Source organism: Gymnoscopelus braueri (assembly GCF_963280865.1).
Source record: "Gymnoscopelus braueri genome assembly, chromosome: 19".
NCBI lineage: Eukaryota > Metazoa > Chordata > Actinopteri > Myctophiformes > Myctophidae > Gymnoscopelus > Gymnoscopelus braueri.
The window spans coordinates 42,545,858-42,564,670 of NC_137621.1; the positions used below are offsets into that span (position 1 = coordinate 42,545,858).

At 41.2% G+C, this 18,813-nt stretch overlaps 2 protein-coding genes across 2 annotated transcripts in view; one reads left to right on the forward strand and one right to left on the reverse strand.

Moving 5' to 3' along the window:
* Window positions 1-18,813, forward strand: part of ttc7b (tetratricopeptide repeat domain 7B) — a 600,383-nt gene that overhangs the window by 198,968 nt on the left and 382,602 nt on the right. The window lies entirely within an intron of this gene.
* LOC308075213 (ALK tyrosine kinase receptor-like) overlaps window positions 1-18,813 on the reverse strand; it is a 54,920-nt gene that overhangs the window by 10,897 nt on the left and 25,210 nt on the right. Inside the window, exons 7-10 of the mRNA XM_080414914.1 lie at window positions 18,470-18,534; window positions 17,374-17,503; window positions 16,616-16,713; window positions 8,975-9,067 (exon numbers count right to left, since the gene is read on the reverse strand). Coding sequence (XP_080271040.1) covers window positions 8,975-9,067; window positions 16,616-16,713; window positions 17,374-17,503; window positions 18,470-18,534 — 386 coding nt within the window. The remainder of the gene's footprint in view (window positions 1-8,974; window positions 9,068-16,615; window positions 16,714-17,373; window positions 17,504-18,469; window positions 18,535-18,813) is intronic.

An 18,813-nucleotide genomic window follows, 5' to 3' on the forward strand; every position in this document is an offset into this window, starting at 1 on the left:
GATAATGAGTTCCATTGTTGGGTGGCTCTATAAATAACAGTTTTTTTTTGTACTTCTTTGCCCAAGCAACTGGGAGCCACGGGAGAGGGCCCAAGAGCCACATGCGGCTCTAGAGCAGCAGGTTGCCTACCCCTGGCCTATACCCAATAAAACCCTTGATGCGGCGTAGTTTAGCTTGTAGAAATAGTTTGTTTGGTATATCCATCCTTTATTCCAACTCGTAGCGACTGGCGAGACTATAGTAGTTATAACAGGGGGAACCAAAACAAAGCAGCGCCGAAAAAACGGAACCCACCACACCCGGAACCACAGGGTTTATTTCCTTTTTTTCCCCCAGTAGGCGTGGCCATTTAATTACAAATACCATAAAATATTCATAGTTGCGGGTTGCTTTTGTTTGTGCTCGTTTCTGAAGTGTAGTTGCTTATTTGGGTTTGCTTTCAATACTGTTTTTGAAAATAGCTGATGTATTATAGTGGTGAAACTGGTCGCTTCTTTTGGGCTTGTTTTCATAGACCTGGTCGCTCGTTTCACGCACAGAATCTGGCAACGCCAGAGCCAGCTCGGACTGCAGCTCGGACCAAACCTTTTACCCCCCTCTCTTTCCCCTCTTCACTACCGCACGGCTATCGACGGCTCTACCGGTCGGGACACGACCGAGTTGAACGACGGTAATCTAGAAGTCCCGACACGGCTGCACGGCGCCATCTACAACCGGCAGGTTGTCGGCAGGAGACACTTTCCAGCGCTTTCCGCAGCCGAGTCGGGCCGGCATCGGTGCGGTAGAGAGCTGCCTTAAAGTGTGTTGGATTGAATGCGTTCCCATTCAATCCGGGAACGCATTTAAAAATGTCTTCGAAATCCTAACACCGAAAACCGTATGTTGCTATAATATCAGTGGTTTTCATGTCAAGGACCCCCAAAATTATATGTATTTGGTCGCGGAACCCCATCTCAAAATGTTTTTGCTCCAGGGACCCCTGGAGCAAGCTATACAAGCTCATAGCGCGGCACTCTGTGCACTCTGTGCCGCGCTATGAGCTTGTATATCTGCTATTTTTTAACAGCCAAAGTGTAAAATAATGGCTATACCAAAAATCTAATGACACGATGAGTTCCCGGATGGGTTAAAGGCTCAGAGATCAATGGTTCTCAAACCACCCCAAAAGTAATATATTTTTGGCCGTGGACTGAAATCATTTGTGGATCTGAGAACAGCTCCACGGTGCCAGAGAACCCCCACACAAGGCTTGTGTTCAAACGTTTCAAAGATATTCCACAATTGTTCACATGATTTCAACTCTAAAGCTACAAGATCGGCTATTTTTCAAACAGCCAATGTATAAAGGTTTAAAGTGGTTAAACTGATTGTGATGCTATATTATCTCATTTAGCTGGGGACCCCCTGGAGAACCACTGCTATAGTTATACGGACCATTTGCCATTGAATTGCCTTGCATCCGGGCTGGCGTTATCTTTGCATTGCCCTTGAGAGGTTTTCCTCTCAATGGAAAATAATGTATTTCCTTTCTTTGCGTTGTTTTGCTTCTGCTTCATGTGGTGAATGCAAAGCAACATTCTTAGACTGCTTTCTTTGAGAACGCTGTTTACACACAAAGGTCTCTCTTTGAATAAACCAAACAACCAGCCAGAAAAGTACTCAAATATTTTACTTAAGTAAAAGTATCATATCATCTACAAGCTCACAACGCGTCACGATGTGAGCTTGTAGATCGGCTATTTTCAAATAGCCTAGGTATAAAATAGGTAATTTTAGTGGTTAAGTGGTCAATGTATATTTTATAATATAATAATTTATATCTGCAAAGTAACTAGTAACTAAAGTTTTCAAATAATTGTAGTGGAGTAAAAGTACAATAGTTGCCTCTGAGATGTAGTGGAGTAGAAGTAAAAGTATAGCCAATTGTAAAAGTACCTCAAAATTCTACTTACAGTAAGTACAGTACTTGAGTAAATGTTACTTTACACTGCTGGTAGTGGACAGTAACAAAGTACATTTATTTGAGTACTGACACATTTAGTACATTGTTTCAGTAGCTGTACGTGTGGGTTTTATAAATATTGAACCAATAAAAAAAGTATTAACAAGAGCTTGTGACAAAATAATAACTGCATTGGATGAATTGGAAAACATCTTTTCCCTCCCATTTCCTGCAAAGTAACATATTTGGACATACAAGGTTTCCAGCCGACAGCGACGATACAGCTGTAATCAAGCATAAACCCTGAGAGGCATACGCAAAAGCTGGTTCAGACATTGTAATATTTTTTTAGCAAATTAGGAACGTTAGAACAATTGTTAAAATGTTTTGATAAAAGTTATTGTTCATGACTTTACACCTCTGGGCCTCTTGACTAAGTGTGCTATTGTATTCTTATGTCTGCTTCAAGTGTGTGTGCGCCTGCCACCAGATTGCACATAGTTTTGCCGCCAGGTTAGTGATAATGACGCTAATGATAGTCTTAGAAAGATTTTTTGAATCGATTATTTTTGAATACTTGGATATGCCTGGGTCCTAGTTACATTATGTGAGTGAGTGCAGCAACTAGATTGTCTTTGAAAATGTTTGCTTTTTTAATACATTTTTCAATTTCATATGAAAGTGAAGGATCAGTGTTACTGTATACAGTGAGGTTTTGGAGCTACAGCTTACAGAAATATATTTTTTGGGGGGAGAAGATTTTAAGTCTGAGAAATGCAGACACCACGCACACCCGCACACGACACGTCGCATGTAAATCTGCTATTTTCAAAATATATTGGGAAAGTTTTCAATTTTTTTTTCAATTTTTTAAATATCACAAATCTAGTATGGGGCCCTTGACACAAACTATTTTCAGATGGGGGGCTCGTTGTATTGTATTAACATACTTTAGCATACAGATTGGTTAAAATAAAATGTTATTCAGCAAAATAAGTTCCGGATTGTAGCTTTAACTCAAAAAAAGAAAGAAGAGCGATTCAGGTCTTAAAACTGGGCTTATAAGAACAAATGTGGGCCTTTGCCAATACTTTAAGTCTGTTAATGATTTATATCTTCTGACTGATTCTTATTGTCTTATTAGCCAACATAAATGGGGTAATATATTATTAGACAGAGATCACAGAGGCTAAAAGACGTTTTCTCTGTTGCAGCAGAAGATAAATGCCAGATGATACTTTTGGCAGCCAGACCAGCTCATTTATCAGAGATTGAGCCTGTCCAATTACGGCTAATTTGTACTTTGTACTTAGTTTGTACTTTGTACCGACACTTGGTCCTCGGCCTGTTTTGAGCTTGTAGATTGGCTATTTTTGGCATAGAAATTTGGTGTAGAAGGGGAAAAAAGGACAGAGCCAAGAACAGACTGTTATTTGGTATTTGAATACTCTCAGAGTTATAGGGGTTGTTGAAATTAAAACATTTGAGAACCAACAACATGGGGTTCGGCTATCTGGGCCCTTTTACAATTTTTTTACTTCAGTATAATGACATGCCCAATTATAGACCACTTAAACTTGGTCAACTGGGCCTGAATTGTTTCTGTACTTGGACTGCTTTTTTCTGTCTACACCAAATCTTGTGGCCCAAAAATATTTGTAACCCTTTTAACATTTATGGCTAATGTTTTCCCCCATAATATGGAAGTGGTTAAATGCCTTCCTATGTTGTGCGGACTGAGGAAAAGGGCTCTGAGCAGCCACGCTGCATTCACCTATACAGTAAGACACTTTGCCTTGGAGCGGTATAAGATGTACTACTGTCAGGGCTATTATCAAAAGTGACGATCAGATAGCGCACACCTCAGATAATTTCTCCTCCAGCCCTTAGAGAGAGAGAGACAGCTGATGAAAAGAAAAAGGAGAAAAAAAACCCAGCTCAGATTCACACCTAGACCTGGTGAAAGGAATCCCTTGTATTCTCTGGTGGAGATAAGGACTTTTCATAAAGGTTCTCACATGTTTGGGGGGGAGATTGGATCAGTGGGATGATGATAGGGGTCAGTGTGGAATGATGAATTAATTGCAGAATGTTATTATCGGTGAGGTTTTTTTTTTGCCTCCGCTTCAGAGAGGGGGCTGTGTGGTTGGTAACCACAGCAACAGCGATGTGAACTTCAAATGTCATTTTGAATGTGTCTTTTGATCTGTGCACCATCTTCTCGTCTCGTCTTTTTTTTTATAGTTTCCAATCCGTCCTCTCTATCTCTCTAGTTGATTTAGTGCCATATGTCGCGCTTCTTGTGTAATCTTTCCAATTTTATTTGATTATTTCTTTCTGCCTGCCTGCTTCAGCGCTGTGGTATTGGGGGTACATTAAAGTGGTGGAAGTACTCTGATGTTTTACTCAAACAAAAGTAGAAATACCACAGTGTAAAAATACCCTAACCCTGTTTTAAGTAAAATCATGTTTTCGGACATTTACTCCATCAAAATATGGTTACATTACAAAAGTAAAAGTGTGCCAATATAAAAAAAATCTACAAGCTCACACCACGTGTCACATGGTGACACGTTGTGAGCTTGTAGATCGGCTATTTTCGAATACGCAAACTATAAAGGGCTTAATTGGTTGGCTGTACCGTATGTTTTGTAATAATAATGTACAGTATATTTACAAAGTCACTTAGTTAAAGTAAAATTTCACCACTGAGATGTAGTGGAGTAAAAGTATAAAGTATTGGGGGAAAAAAAGTAAATACTCAAGTAAAGTAAGAGTACCTCAAAATGTCAACACTGGATACATTTAAATGGTATTTATGCCATGCTGTGAATTAATAAGGAGGCTGATCCAGTAGGTATTGATTGGATAAACATGGTATCAGCTTCCTTAAATAGTATTTATGCCTTGCCCAAGGGTTAATAATGAGAATGCTGGAGGTATCGATTGGATAACCCTGGTATCAGCTCCCTTAAATGCAGCTGTGAATGTCTGGTCAAGGTTCAAGGTTTCCTCACTGTAATATCTTATGAACGTATATATACAACGAGGACACCAAGGACAACACACACACACACACACACACACACACACACACACACACACACACACACACACACACACACACACACACACACACACACACACACACACACACACACACACACACACACACACACACACACACACACACACACACACAATGTGCGTCATGGCGGCATGTGGAGAGAGAGAGAGTGTGTACATTATGTGTGCACTCAGGCCTATACTTTTACTTCTACTCCACTACATCTCAGAGGCAAAAATGTTGCCTTTACTCCACTACAATTATTTGAAAACTTAAATTACTAGTTACTTTGCAGATATACATTTTTACATTATAAAACATACATAGTAGGAATAGGAATAGTTCACCCAAAAAATTACTTATTTTCTATCAATTAGACACCCCATGAAGCCTTGAATTCACGGAGATTGTTTTGTTTTTGACACGTTCCTAAGTCAATAATTTGATTAGGAATGCTCCAAAAACTAAGAAATATCCATGAATTCAAGTCTCCATGGGGTGACTAATCGATAGAAAAAAAGTCATTTTGGGGGTGAACTATCCCTTTAACCACTTTAGCCCTATTTTATACCCAGGCCATTTGAAAATAGCCGATCTTCAAGCTCACAACGTGTCGCATCGAGACGCGTTGTGAGCTTGTAGATCGGCAAACATTTGAGTATTTTTACTTTTGTTACTTTAAGTACATTTTGATACCAATACTTTTGTACTTTAACTCAAGTAAATTTTGAATTTCTGACTTTTACTTGTAACAGAGTACTTCCACATTGCAGTATTGATACTTTTACTTAAGTAAAACATTTGAGTACTTTTTCCACCACTGCATCATTCAATACGCGAGAACAGATGATATGGATTTTAGAATGTAATTACAACGCATGTGTCTCGTTTTAAAACCGAGGATTAAAGCGTTTAACGTTTATTTATTTTTTAAAGCTTGGGTGCTCAAGGATCCATACGGGTCCATGCATTTAAGATGGCCCGACCGAGACCCGCGACGATTCTAACCGATCCGAACCATGCCGGAGGGACAAGTCAATGTTTTGGACTCGTCCCTGCTCGATTCTCGTCTTGGGTTTTTCGTTTTCTGGGCAGACCTGTTCTACCCTCTAGTGTGCACTGACTTGTACACAGCAAAATCTGGAGCATTCATTTAAGTCTGAAGGTGTAAAAATGGAGCATAACACTCAATCTGTGTGTATACCGATACACGTTTAATTTGTTTTTGTTGTCAAGCTGCGGTTTGGTAGGCTGCAGATAGCCAACACACCAACATAGCCATTCTGATTCTAGTCTCGCGTGGCCAGACTGTTGCCTCCCACAATATTCAAATGTTTCCGGTCATACAGTCTGGGACTCGGAAGCTCTGATCATGATTAGAATATAAACCGGATGTGAAGCTTCCTCCCCACTTCCGTTTCGTCTTTACAGTCGCGCAAATTTATCCGACAATAAATCAAAATCATTTAAGTATATTTAGCTTGCTGCTTAGCAGAAATGTAAATTAAAAACAAAAATGTAAAGATATTTAAAAATATTTTTTCGTGAACGGAAGTGCCAGTTTCCTCAATCGGATTTCGGGAGTTGTAGTTCCAGACTCTATATAGCATTCAGAGATTGTGGAATAGTTGTCTGGCTACGCGAGACTATTCTGATTCTGATAGCCAGCGCAAAATGGATGTGTCACAACAACAGATACATATCGGCTACTGCCATCTGTGAATGTCAACTTTATTTGCAGATAAGCAGATGGCAGTCAACGCGGGAAAAATATCATCCGGTACCCATATACGGCCGACACATATCACTGCATCCCTAGTATGTATATACATGGGGGCGGCAGTGGCTCAGGGGTAGAGTGGCTGGTAGAGCGGCCGGATGGAAGCCGTGAGGTTTCCAATTCGATTCCCGGGCTCCCCCAGAAAAGTTAGTGTCGAAGTGTCCTTGAGCAAGACGCTGAACCCCTAATTGCTCCCGATGAGCAGGTTGGTGCCTTGAATGGTTTCCTCCGCCATCGGTGTGTGAATGTGTGTGTGAATAGGTGACTGCAATGCACAATCTATGTAAAGCGCTTCAAAGCGCTATATAAATGCACCATTTACCATTTATTTTACCATTTACATGTATGTGTGTACGCCTGTGGCAGTAGCCTATACATACATGAAACACTTTGCGCCAATCCAAGTCCCCCCGCAACCATGTCAAATGGACCCCCATGTCTCCGCCTCTCACACAGCAGGGCTTCACAATCATGAAACTCAAACACCCCTGATAACAATGCACCCTGAGGCTAAGATCTGTACAAAGAAACGAAAAAAAGAATGACAACATTTGAGTCTCGACGTGACACAGCAGAGTCCCAAATGTTCCCTCTTTTCTTCTCCTTCTGTTTTTTCTTTTCTTTACGTTTCCAGGCTGACTTGAATAAACGATAACAAAACGAAATAAATTCACAGTGGGACACATGAAAAACCCAGACATCGCAATTAAATCAAATCGTTGCTGGTCGGGTGGAAACCCTGTATGTCCAAAACCATTCCTTTTTTTTTTGCTATGAAAAATAAATAAAAATAAAAATAGCAAAAATAGCCGATCTACGAGCTCCTGCAAAGGGTCGCAACGTGGTGCGTTGTGAGCTTGTAGATAGGCTATTTCCACAGCTTTTATGCAAGTAGGACATTAATTTACTCTACAAAGTTCAAATATGGAGATGCAAGATTTACGCCCGACAGCAACGAAACGTGTTCTAATACGACTCCCACTGGGGAGTTGCGTAAGCCACTTCCTCAACGCTCGCAGGCCCAGTAAAGCAGTGACACTCTCTCTCTCTCTTGGTAGAGCGTCTTTGACGGCGGCTTGAACGCCTCCTGTTGACATAGCTGGATGTTGTGACACACTTCCATTGCTCTCGTTTCTTTGCCACATGAAAGACTTTGGTGCCATTTCCCTGATGGCCTGAGTGACGGATTTGAGTGTTTTAAATGCTGTCATTTGAAAGCATCTCGATTACAAATGTGAACGCTGAGAATTATTCCGTGCCGTTAGGGGATTTACGGATTATTAGCGCCGGAGACGGAATTGTCTCTGTCTCATTTTGTGTCCTTATGTTTTCTGAGTACCTCAATACAGATTTCCCGGACACCAGCATGGCCTTTTACTGTTATGTGCCACCTTGCTATGTGCTTATGTAACAACTGTTTATTAGCATGTTACTATTATACTTGCAGTTGCACCAATGTCCCCTACACCATTGTTTCTCAAATATATTCATGTCAAGGACCTCCAGATTAATATATATATTTGGCCGTGGACCCCCGTCTGAAAACAATTAGTGACAATTAGGGACCCCTATACAAGATTTGGGTTGTTAAAAATTTTCCCAAAATATTCCAAATGTTTTTGTGGGAAAATAGCAGATCTACAAGCTCACAACGTGTCACATTGTCGCGTTGTGAGCTTTTAGATCTGCTATATTCAAATAGCCCATGTGTATAGGGTTAAGGTGTTTAAACAACATTTTGATGCTCTATTAACTAATTGTGCTTGGTCCCCGGATCTCACTTTGAGAACCACTGCTCCATACCATGTACTGCAGTGGTTCTCAACCCCAAATTGATATGTTGTGGGCTGCAGACCCCCATTTGAAAAGGCTTTGTGCCAGGGAGGGACCCCCATAAAACCCCCCGATTTTTCAACACTAGTCCAAATTGAAAAAATAATACAAAATCAAGATGTTTTATCTACATGCTCACAACGTGTCACATCGGTAGCATGTAGATCTGCTATTTTTTAATAGCCGAAGTATAAAATAGACTCAAAGTGGATAACAGATTTTTATGCGTTGACACATTTTGTCGAGGACCCCCTGTAACCTTCTCAAGGACCCCTGAGGGTCCCCGGACCCCACTTTGAGAAACACCCATCGACTGTACATTGTGTGTTCTTGTGTTTGTTTGCAGCCTACCTGTAAATGTCCCTCGCCATCCCAAAGTCCCCGATCTTGGCCACTCGGCCCTGGCCTTTGCAGGTCAGCAGGCAGTTCCGAGCCGCAATGTCCCTGGAGAGGATGGAGGCAAAGTGATCAATCAACGCTGTCAAACTCACCGCGTGCATTTTGTGGCCGGTAGAGGCCAAAAAATACAAAACCAAACTTTTATGTACTGTTGTGTACCAGTGGTTCTCAAACTTTTTCATGTCAAGGACCCCCCCAAATTGATATGTATGTGGTGCCAGAGACCCCCAGAAGCAAAGATTTGAGTAAAAAATGTTTTAAAAAAAGTATTTAAAGATTTGCACACATTTTCAAGATTTTTCAAAAATAGCCAAAGTATGAAATATGGATAAAGGGGTTAAAATGATGACGCTTTATTAACTCATTTTGCTGGGGACCCCCTGGTACCCCCCAAGGACCCCTGGGGGTCCCCGGACCCCACTTTGAGAACCAATGGTGTATACTATATTTAATCACAGGGGATGCGCAAATGCGTACATTCTTTGTGTATGTAGAAGTGCAAGTATGAGAATTGACTAAAGGATTACTATGTACATTTCGCAGGTGGATTATGCGCGCCTCATCAAAAGGCACAAGGCTCACGTGTTGAATCTGTACCGATTTCCGACCCCACACCTCTTCATTTATTTGCATTTGAACAGAACTCCACAATGTGACTCATCTATTGAGACTCGATTGTGTCTGTGAAGTTGAACCTGGATTGCCTGGAGCTACTATCGCAAAGTATAGCTTCCTATAGTGCTTTTATGGCTCTGCCCACCTGCTGCATTCAGGGAAAGAAAAGAGAGGTGTGATTTACTGGTTGTGTGGGCTGGGACGAAGGGGGAATTCATAAAATTCATATTTGTATATTGTGCCGCATTGTTTAATCTTTTGAGAGAGAAATAGCAGTTGCTCAGAAACCTGTGCGACACTCACATTTTGGAAAAAAGAAATCAGGGTTTTCAAAATGTATTCATTATTTGATAATGTACTATTGTGGGCGAGCTTGAGGAGGAAGTAGAGAGTGTGGACCGTCTTGGTTATTTCCTAACATCTGGTTTATATCAAACCGGCCATACGTCATAATTGTCCCTCTTCAAGATAGACATGAATAAAACAATTTATCAGGATACAAAGTTTCCTGTTAAACTCTATGCAGAAAGTTAAACCTGCACAAAGCAACTGCAAAGAGGATAACGAGACTAGAAGAGAAAAGACTACCCAAATAAGACACTGGAGCTCTCATTAAGTCTGCACACTTGTGACTGACTGGCGTTCTCCTCACAGTCAAAACCCAGTAAATGGCTACTCTAGAAGGCTTTTTATTTGAAAGGACGGATATCGTCGCTGTCCAAAACTGTTCCTTTTTTATTATTAAAACGTTTTTAATTAGGAAAAATAGCAGACCTACAAGCTCACAACATGACGTCACTACGCTTATGATGAAGTAGTAGGGCATTCATTTGCGAGAAGTTGAAATATGTTGATACAAGGTTTCTGCCCGACAGCAATGATATTATATCATTGCAATTACCGTGGGATAAGCACGGGAACGAGTTTGAGTGGAACCACTGTAAAGGCCGTCACTGAAGGTGTTATTGAAGACCCCTGCATGCATAATGGATGAATGTAGAGCCGCTGTAAATGGCCCCTGTTCATTTTTGGGAGACTCTAAAACACTCCATGTTGACTTCATCAGTCAGTGACTCAGTCAGTCTATCAGAATCATTTTTATTGTTACTTCCATGATACACACTAGCAGTGGTGGAAAAATTACTCAAATGTTTTACTCAAGTAAAAGTATCAATACTGCAATGTAGAAGTACTCTGTTACAAGTAAAAGTCCAGAATTAAAATTTACAAACTAAAAGTACAAAAGTATTGGTATCAAAATGTACTTAAAGTACCAAAAGTAAAAGTACTAAAATGTTTGAAAATAGCAGATCTACAAGCTCACAACGCGTCGCGATGCAACGTGTAGATCGGCTATTTTCAAATGGCCTATGTATAAAATAGGGCTAAAGTGGTTAATGTATGTTTTATAATGTAGTAATTTATATCTGCAAAGTAACTAGTAACTAAAGTTTTCAAATAATTGTAGTGGAGTAAAAGTACAATATTTGCCTCTGAGATGTAGTGGAGTAGAAGTAAAAGTACTGACAATTGGAAATACTCCAGTAAAGTAAAAGTACCTCACAATTGTACTTGAGTAAATGTACTTAGTTACTTTACACCACTGCACACTAGGCATACATGGGAGCAAAATACCGTTCTCCGCAACTCATGGTGCTTGTCACATTTAAAAACAACAGACACGTTAAAAAGAGGCAAAGGCATTAAAAACATTAAAAAGGAAAGAGACAGTAGACATTGGTACAAAAAAAAGTGCTGATGCATTCAAAGTTAAATATAGATACAGTACAGTAAAACCTGGCACACCAAATGTACCTAGTAAGACAGAGAGAGACACAATTTTGGGGGCTGACCTCAGCCAAAATAGGGCAATTGATTTATTGGTTCTCCATAAGCCCCTTTGGGCTTCTAACTTTTCCTGCACAGTATCCGTTTATGTATTCTTCTTTTATTTTTCTGATTTCAACGAATAAAGCTCAAAACTGCAATGAAAAAGAATAAAGCATCTTATCGTATCACAATGTTTGGACATTGTGTCATGTTCTTGTTCTTAGGAATAATGGTGCATAACACTATCGCTGAAGATTAAAGCTTACTGAATAAAAGTAATGTGAAACAATGAATCCATTTAGTGGCATCACAGCTGTTTCAGGAAGAATGAATAATTCCAGTCACAGTGTGCCACACAAACACACACACAAGCGCACACACGCACACACAAACGTGCGCGCACCTCTGTTGATGTTGTGCATTGAAATAGCAGTAGTAGCTCTTGCTAAATGGTGTAGAAAAATCCATGCAAATGATTTGTTTTCGCTCTCAGGCAATACTGAACCTTGAGAGGCAGCACTATAAGTCACAGGCAGCAGGATGGGGGAGGGGCGGCAGGGAAGGTCATGGTCATGCTGTCGTAGCAGTGCAATGCAGTGCGTTGTTATCACGCCATTGTTACAGTAAATTAACGTTAACTGGCTTTCATAGGTCGCATTTACATCGTTCATTTTAACTGCGGCTTAAAAACCCATTCGACTGCCATGGCCAAAGAACAATTACTGTTATTAGCCCTGTTTCAACAGCTGATGTAACGGTAAGACATTTCGCCCTCACAAGTATAGTAATACACACACACACACACACACACACACACACACACACACACACACACACACACACACACACACACACACACACACACACACACACACACACACACACACACACACACACACACACACACACACACACACACACACACACACACACACACACACACGTGCGCTCGCGCGGGGGCGTAGAAAGGCACTCTCAAAAAGCATTAACCCATTGATTTAACCTGTTGAGGTGCTCAACGGCTTGTCATCTAAACCAGTAATCCTTTGGAGAATTATCTCAGCCTATAGTGACAACTCCTCCACGCTCCACTCACACAATGGTGGAAATAACTAGTAAAAAGCAACTCACTTCAAGGGAAAGGAAAGGAGCGCTCCAATCAAAGGATAGTCTCGAGGTTAAACTGGGTGCAGATTCTTGACAATATATACAAGGAAGAAACATCTACACTCTCTGAAGAAGTTTAGGAGTCTTTAATAATGATCCGCAGCAGCAGTCGACAAAATAACCGACGCGTTTCGACATTATTAAACTTCTTCAGAGAGTGCGGATGTTTCTTCCTTGGAAATATCTAGTACTCAGATTATTATCGTTAAAATAAGTGTTAAATATAGGGGCGCTCGGGTGGCACAGTGGTAAAGTAACTGCCCACCACCACAGAGGTTGTGGGTTCGAATCCACGTGGTGCATCCGACTTTGTCGAGCGTCTACACACGAACACAATTGGCCCGTGTTCGGGGGGAGGGAAGCCGGGCAGGGAGGGTGATATCGGTCACTGAACGTACTCCTGCGGGCTGGGGCGGCACCTGTCAGCGGGGTGTGTTGGGTGGGAGGAGTAGGACGAAGGCTCTACATCCTCCTGGTGGGGGCTCCTCACTGGCAGGGGAGTCAGTAGGATATGTCAGCAGTGACAACACAGAAATGTGTGTGGGGAGGAATTAATTGGCATAATGACTAAATTGGGGAGAAAAAGGGGTAAAACATAATTGGCTACTCTAAATTTAAGAAAACAAATTAAAAAAATGTGTTAAGGAGCTCAATATGTTGATAGTACTCGTTGCTACAGAGTGTTTGTTCAGTAACAGGAGTCTCCATGTCTCTCCAGCTCTTTAGTAAACAGAAAACACATTTTCAGGTCGGGATACCAATTTTATACAATCAGGAGAGAGAACTCACACAGGATACTCCTTTCTCCTTTCTCGTCCTCCCTTTGGTTGTGTGGGTTTGTGTCCCATTGGTACAATCGTAATTAACCCTGTACAGATTCATGCTCTAGTAAGGCCTGCCACTAATTCTACAACCGGGGACCTGCTCCCCGGAGTTTCTTTTATTTCCCACGTCGCAGGTCCATGGACCCCCAGCTGCGGCTCAATACTGTGACTGCGGACCGGGCCTCTCCATGGAGCACGACCGTGGATTTCTACTACACTACACTATACCACTACACTATACTGTATATTATCTTAACATTCTTTTATTATACCATTATATACTGCATACACACTATTGCTGTACTATATTATTTTATTATATTATATTATCATATACTATCTTACACTATTATATTTGCTGCTAGTGTTATTGTTACTACTTGCACTGTATCTCTTTCTGTCTCTCCTCTGTCTGTCTCTCCCTCTCTCTCTCTCTTCTTTCCCCCGACACGGTCGAGGCAGAAGGCCGCCACCCTAGAGCCTAGGGTCTGCCTGACGTTTCTTCCAGTTAAGAGGGAGTTTTTCGTTGCCACTGTCGCAAAATTGCTTGCTCAGGGTGGGATGTCGGGTCTCTTCTCTACATGTAAAGTGTCTTGAGACAACTTGTTGTGATTTGACACTTTAATAAAATTGAATTGAATTGAATTGAATTGATACAGAATAAACGAGTGAAATTGGAAGTGATGACACAAAGAAATGAGCAGACACAATACATGAGAAGGTCCTGAATACAAAACTTTACTTAGCTAAGGTCCCGAATAAAACACTTTACTTGGGTAAAAGTATTGCCATCAAAATGCCGCATTGTGAGCTTGTAGATCTACTATTTTTGAACAGCCAAAGTATAAAATATGGCTTAATTTGTGTATTGCATTGTACATAATAAGTATGAAGCATCGAAAAGTATAAGTATAAAGAATTGAAAAATTGAAATACTAAGTAAAGTAGAAGTACCTCAAAATTGTACTTAAGTACCGTACTTGAGTATAAAAAAACACAAAAAGTTTAAATATGGAGATGAGAGGTTTCTGCCCGACATCAACAATGTGTACTTAAAGCTACTTCCCACCACTGCACAGCGGCACCTGAACTCACCCCAGAGTAAACACACCTCCATAAAAAGCTGAAATGAGTTTCAAGGACAGTGTGTGGGTGAACGTTAACACTGGCATATGGAGGCAGCAGTGAGGGCCATATAGAACCTAGACGGCAGCCTCCGGAGGAGAGGCGGCCGTTAGGCGGATTGACGGCGCTTTACCGCGCCATGTTGGAGCAAACACGCTTTAATTGGCCTCGTTTGTCATTGGATAATTCCACCAGGACAGGCTGGACAGAAGGAAGGAAGGAAGGAAGGAAGGAAGGAAGGAAGGACGGAAGGAAGGACGGAAGGAAGGAAGGATAGAAATATTTCAGAACAACTTTGACTTGAATTGTTGTCGTACGATGGACGGATAGTGGAAATAGCTGACTTAACCCATTAAGACCAGAAGCCGATTCTACAAATGTCTTCTAAATCCCAACAGTTTTTCTGAAAAAACGTATGTTTTTCTATATCAGTGGTGCTCAAACTTTTTCATGTCAAGGACCCCCAAAATTATATGTATTTGGCCGCCGACCCCCATCTCAAAATGTTTTGTTCCAGGGCCCCCAGAAGCAAAGAATAGAGTTAAAAATGTTCGCTTTAAACAATATATATTCAAAGATTTTCACGCATTTTCACGATTTTTCAAAAATAGCAGATCTACAAGCTCATAGCGCGGCACTCGGTGCCGCGCTATGAGCTTGTGTATCTGCTATTTTTGAATAGCCAAAGTGTAAAAATAATGTTTTTTAGATCAAATGAAAAAGTGACACAGCGTTCCAGGTCTTAACGGGTTAGAAGCTCTCACAACGTGTTGCACCACAACGCAACAATAGTTTTTTGTTTTTGTTTGGCATTTTTGGAAAATTCTACCTATAATGACATGCCCACAATAGCAACGCCAGGTTAAAAGTGAGATAAGAAGTTTATACGGAGAGAAACACTCCTTTTTTAAATTTAAAGAACAGAGTTCATGTTGGATGTTGGATGGATGGATGGAGGAAGAAAAAGGGAGATGCAGCCACCCCATCTGCTTGGTCTTATGCATGCGTTCACACTAGTGGTGGCAAACGCTGCGAAAAGACCACAGCAAGGGTGGTGGTCAGCTACACTGTCGCCCATGTACTGTAAATGAAAAGACTATGGCCAAAAATAGCCGATCTACAAGCTCACAACGCGGTGCACGTAGATCGGCTATTTTTGGTGAAGAAATGTGGTGTGGGAGGGACAAAAGTGGTCCAAGAACAGTTGTGACTCAGGTCTGTTATATAATAATAAGGCTGTAAGCGGTTAAACAGCACAGGGAGTTGACAACAAGAATGCGTATTTTTTTTCTATTTACAGAACGGAACAGGAATATTGGGGACAGAGAAGAGGAGTTTAAATGATGAAACAAACATGATTGAAGCTTCACTGCGTCATTGGAGTGCTGAAAAAAGTCACAACTCAACAAAAGTTGAGCTGGCTTCAACTTTTGTTTCGTAATACGTCGCGCAAATGCCGGGTGTTGCTTTGTCACGGCCGGTGCCAAGCAGCATCACGCTGAAATGCACACATATTTTGGTGAAAAATCTAAGGCTTGCGAGGCCCATATGCTACAAATAAGAAATGGAGTGAGCGAACAGATTTATTTCAAACTGTGACCACAACATTTCAGTAAGTCCAGTTGTGGACTCATTGTGTTATAATCCACAGGGAGGCCCTTGCTTGTAAGAAGATGAGCCCTGAGCTTTGCAAGGCGGTGTGATCTTGTAGATCGGCAATTTTCTAAATGTTTGCATTATATTATTTGACAATAATACAAACAAACAAAATGTTTTATAGTATAGTTTGTTGATTACTTTTGATGCAGTAATGGTCGTTGTTCTTTTCTTTCCTTTTTTTGATGGGTTCCCAGATTGCTGGGAAGGTATTAAAAAGGTCTTAAAAGTCCTTTAAACGATCACTTCACTCTCATCTGGGGACCCCCCCTCCCAAAATCCTGAGGGGACCCCCCTGGGGGTCCCGACACACAGGTTGAGAAACACTGGACTAAGCTACAGTCAGGACCAAAAAAATAAATAAAAGAACAAGTACCTGTGTATAAACTGGTTCTCCTCCAGGTACTGGGAGCCTCTGGCGATGTCTCTGGCCACGTTGAGAAGATCCACCATGGACAGGCTGGAGGGATGCTCCTGACAACCCCAAGGACACACACACAAAAATTGTATTGATTGATTTTGATTGATTACTTTATTAACAGTTTGCAAAAAGTACAGTTTCGACGTTTCGACGTTTCGACCAGGCATGCCTGATGAAGACCTAAAAGGTCGAAACGTTGCGCCAGTGATAAAGTACGTTTTTGGAGCTTCAAACAGTGTGCGGATGTTTTATCTTCTCCTTATTTCTCATAGTCAAAAGAAATAGCAGATCTACAAGCTCGTAGCGTGGCACAGAGTGCCGCGCTACGAGCTTGTGGATCTGCTATTTATTTATATAACTATTTATATAACATTTTTGCAAATCTTTGAATACATATATATTTTTAACTCAAATTGAACCACTGACATAGAAACATACGTTTAAATAAAAAAAAACTGTTAGGATTTAGAAGACATTTGTAGAATCCCCAAAAGCAAAGATTTTAGTTAAACATTTTCGCTTTAAAAACATATGTATTCAAAGATTTGCACAAATGTTCAAGATTTTTCAAAAACAGCAGATATACAAGCTCATAGGTCCGCGCTATAACCTTGTATATCTGCTATTTTTGAAAAATAATATAAGTGTGTGTGTGTGTGTGTGTGTGTGTGTGTGTGTGTGTGTGTGTGTGTGTGTGTGTTTGTGCGTCTCACCAGTCGGGGTCTGGTCTCCCTGAGGAAGCTTTTGAGGTCTCCTCCAGCCATGAGCTCCAGCAGGATGAAGCGTGGCAGAGCTTGCAGGCTGACACCTATGCAGCGCACAATGTTCTGATGGCTGAACTTACTGCAAACACACGGAGAGCACACACTTATCAGCACAGAGGACAGGCCCAAATAACACTGTGGTGGTGGACAGAGTATTGTGTGTGTGCGTGTGTGCGTGTGTGCATGTGTGTGTGTGCATGTGTGTGCATGTGTGTGCGTGCGTGCGTGCGTGCGTGCGTGCGTGCGTGCGTGCGTGCGTGCGTGCGTGCGTGCGTGTGTTAGGGATGGGACAGTTAAAACGGAATGTGTGTCACTCACTAACTATTTAGGACTTAATGACCATTTACCAACATTAAGTCATATAAAAATTACTGAAATATGAACAGAATAGTAATGGAATAAATCACTTAAATGTAATCTATAGGCTAACTGTTCCTCATACAATATTTTACAATACAAGACATTTTATGAGAAGAAAAGAGCCGTACAGAATGAGATATACGTAGACCTAATGTTACAATTAGGACTGCAACTTTATTTATTGATATGACGTCTTAGGCGGTTAAAAGTTTACCAAAAAAGGTTAAAATTCCCATCCCTAGTGTGTGTGTGTACCTGTATTACTATACCAGCTATACCAGATGTCCCCACAAGTATGGTAGAATTTGATAAATAAGACATTTTGAGGACCATTTTCCTGGTCGGGGGAGTTATGCTTACAACTAGGAAAATATTAAGGTTGTTGTTTCGTTAGGCATTCAGAGGCTAGGAGTAGTGGTTGGGGTTGAACTTTTCCCCTATTTTATACGTAGTTGTGCATCAAAAAGCCAATCTACAAGCTCACAACGTGGCACGTTGCAACACGCTGGGATGTGTTGGGAGGCGTTGCGGCGCGTCGTGAACTTGCAGATCTGCAATTTGTGTGTGTGTGTGTGTGTGTGTGTGTGTGTGTGTGTGTGTGTGTGTGTGTGTGTGTGTGTGTGTGTGTGTGTGTGTGTGTGTGTGTGTGTGTGTGTGTGTGTGTGAGTGGGTGGGGGGTACCTACCTAATGATCAGAGCCTCCATAAGAAAGTCTAGTTCATCTTGTTCAGAACAAACCTCTGGAAGGGTCTGTTGCCAATGACAGAAAACAAACGCATCGTGTGAGTACACTGTGACAACCAGTATCATTTCAGTCGCACAGCATTGAAACATGAATATCATCGCTGACGGGCGGAAACATATTTTCTCCATATTTTACCTATTTGCGTTTTCGCCCTATACTTGATCGTACTACAGCGTCACACAAAGGTATCAAAAGTAGCAGATCTGCAGGCTCGGGCTTGTAGATCTGCTATTTTTGAATCCTGAAAAGCAACAGTTTGGGACATATGAGGTTTCCACCCGACA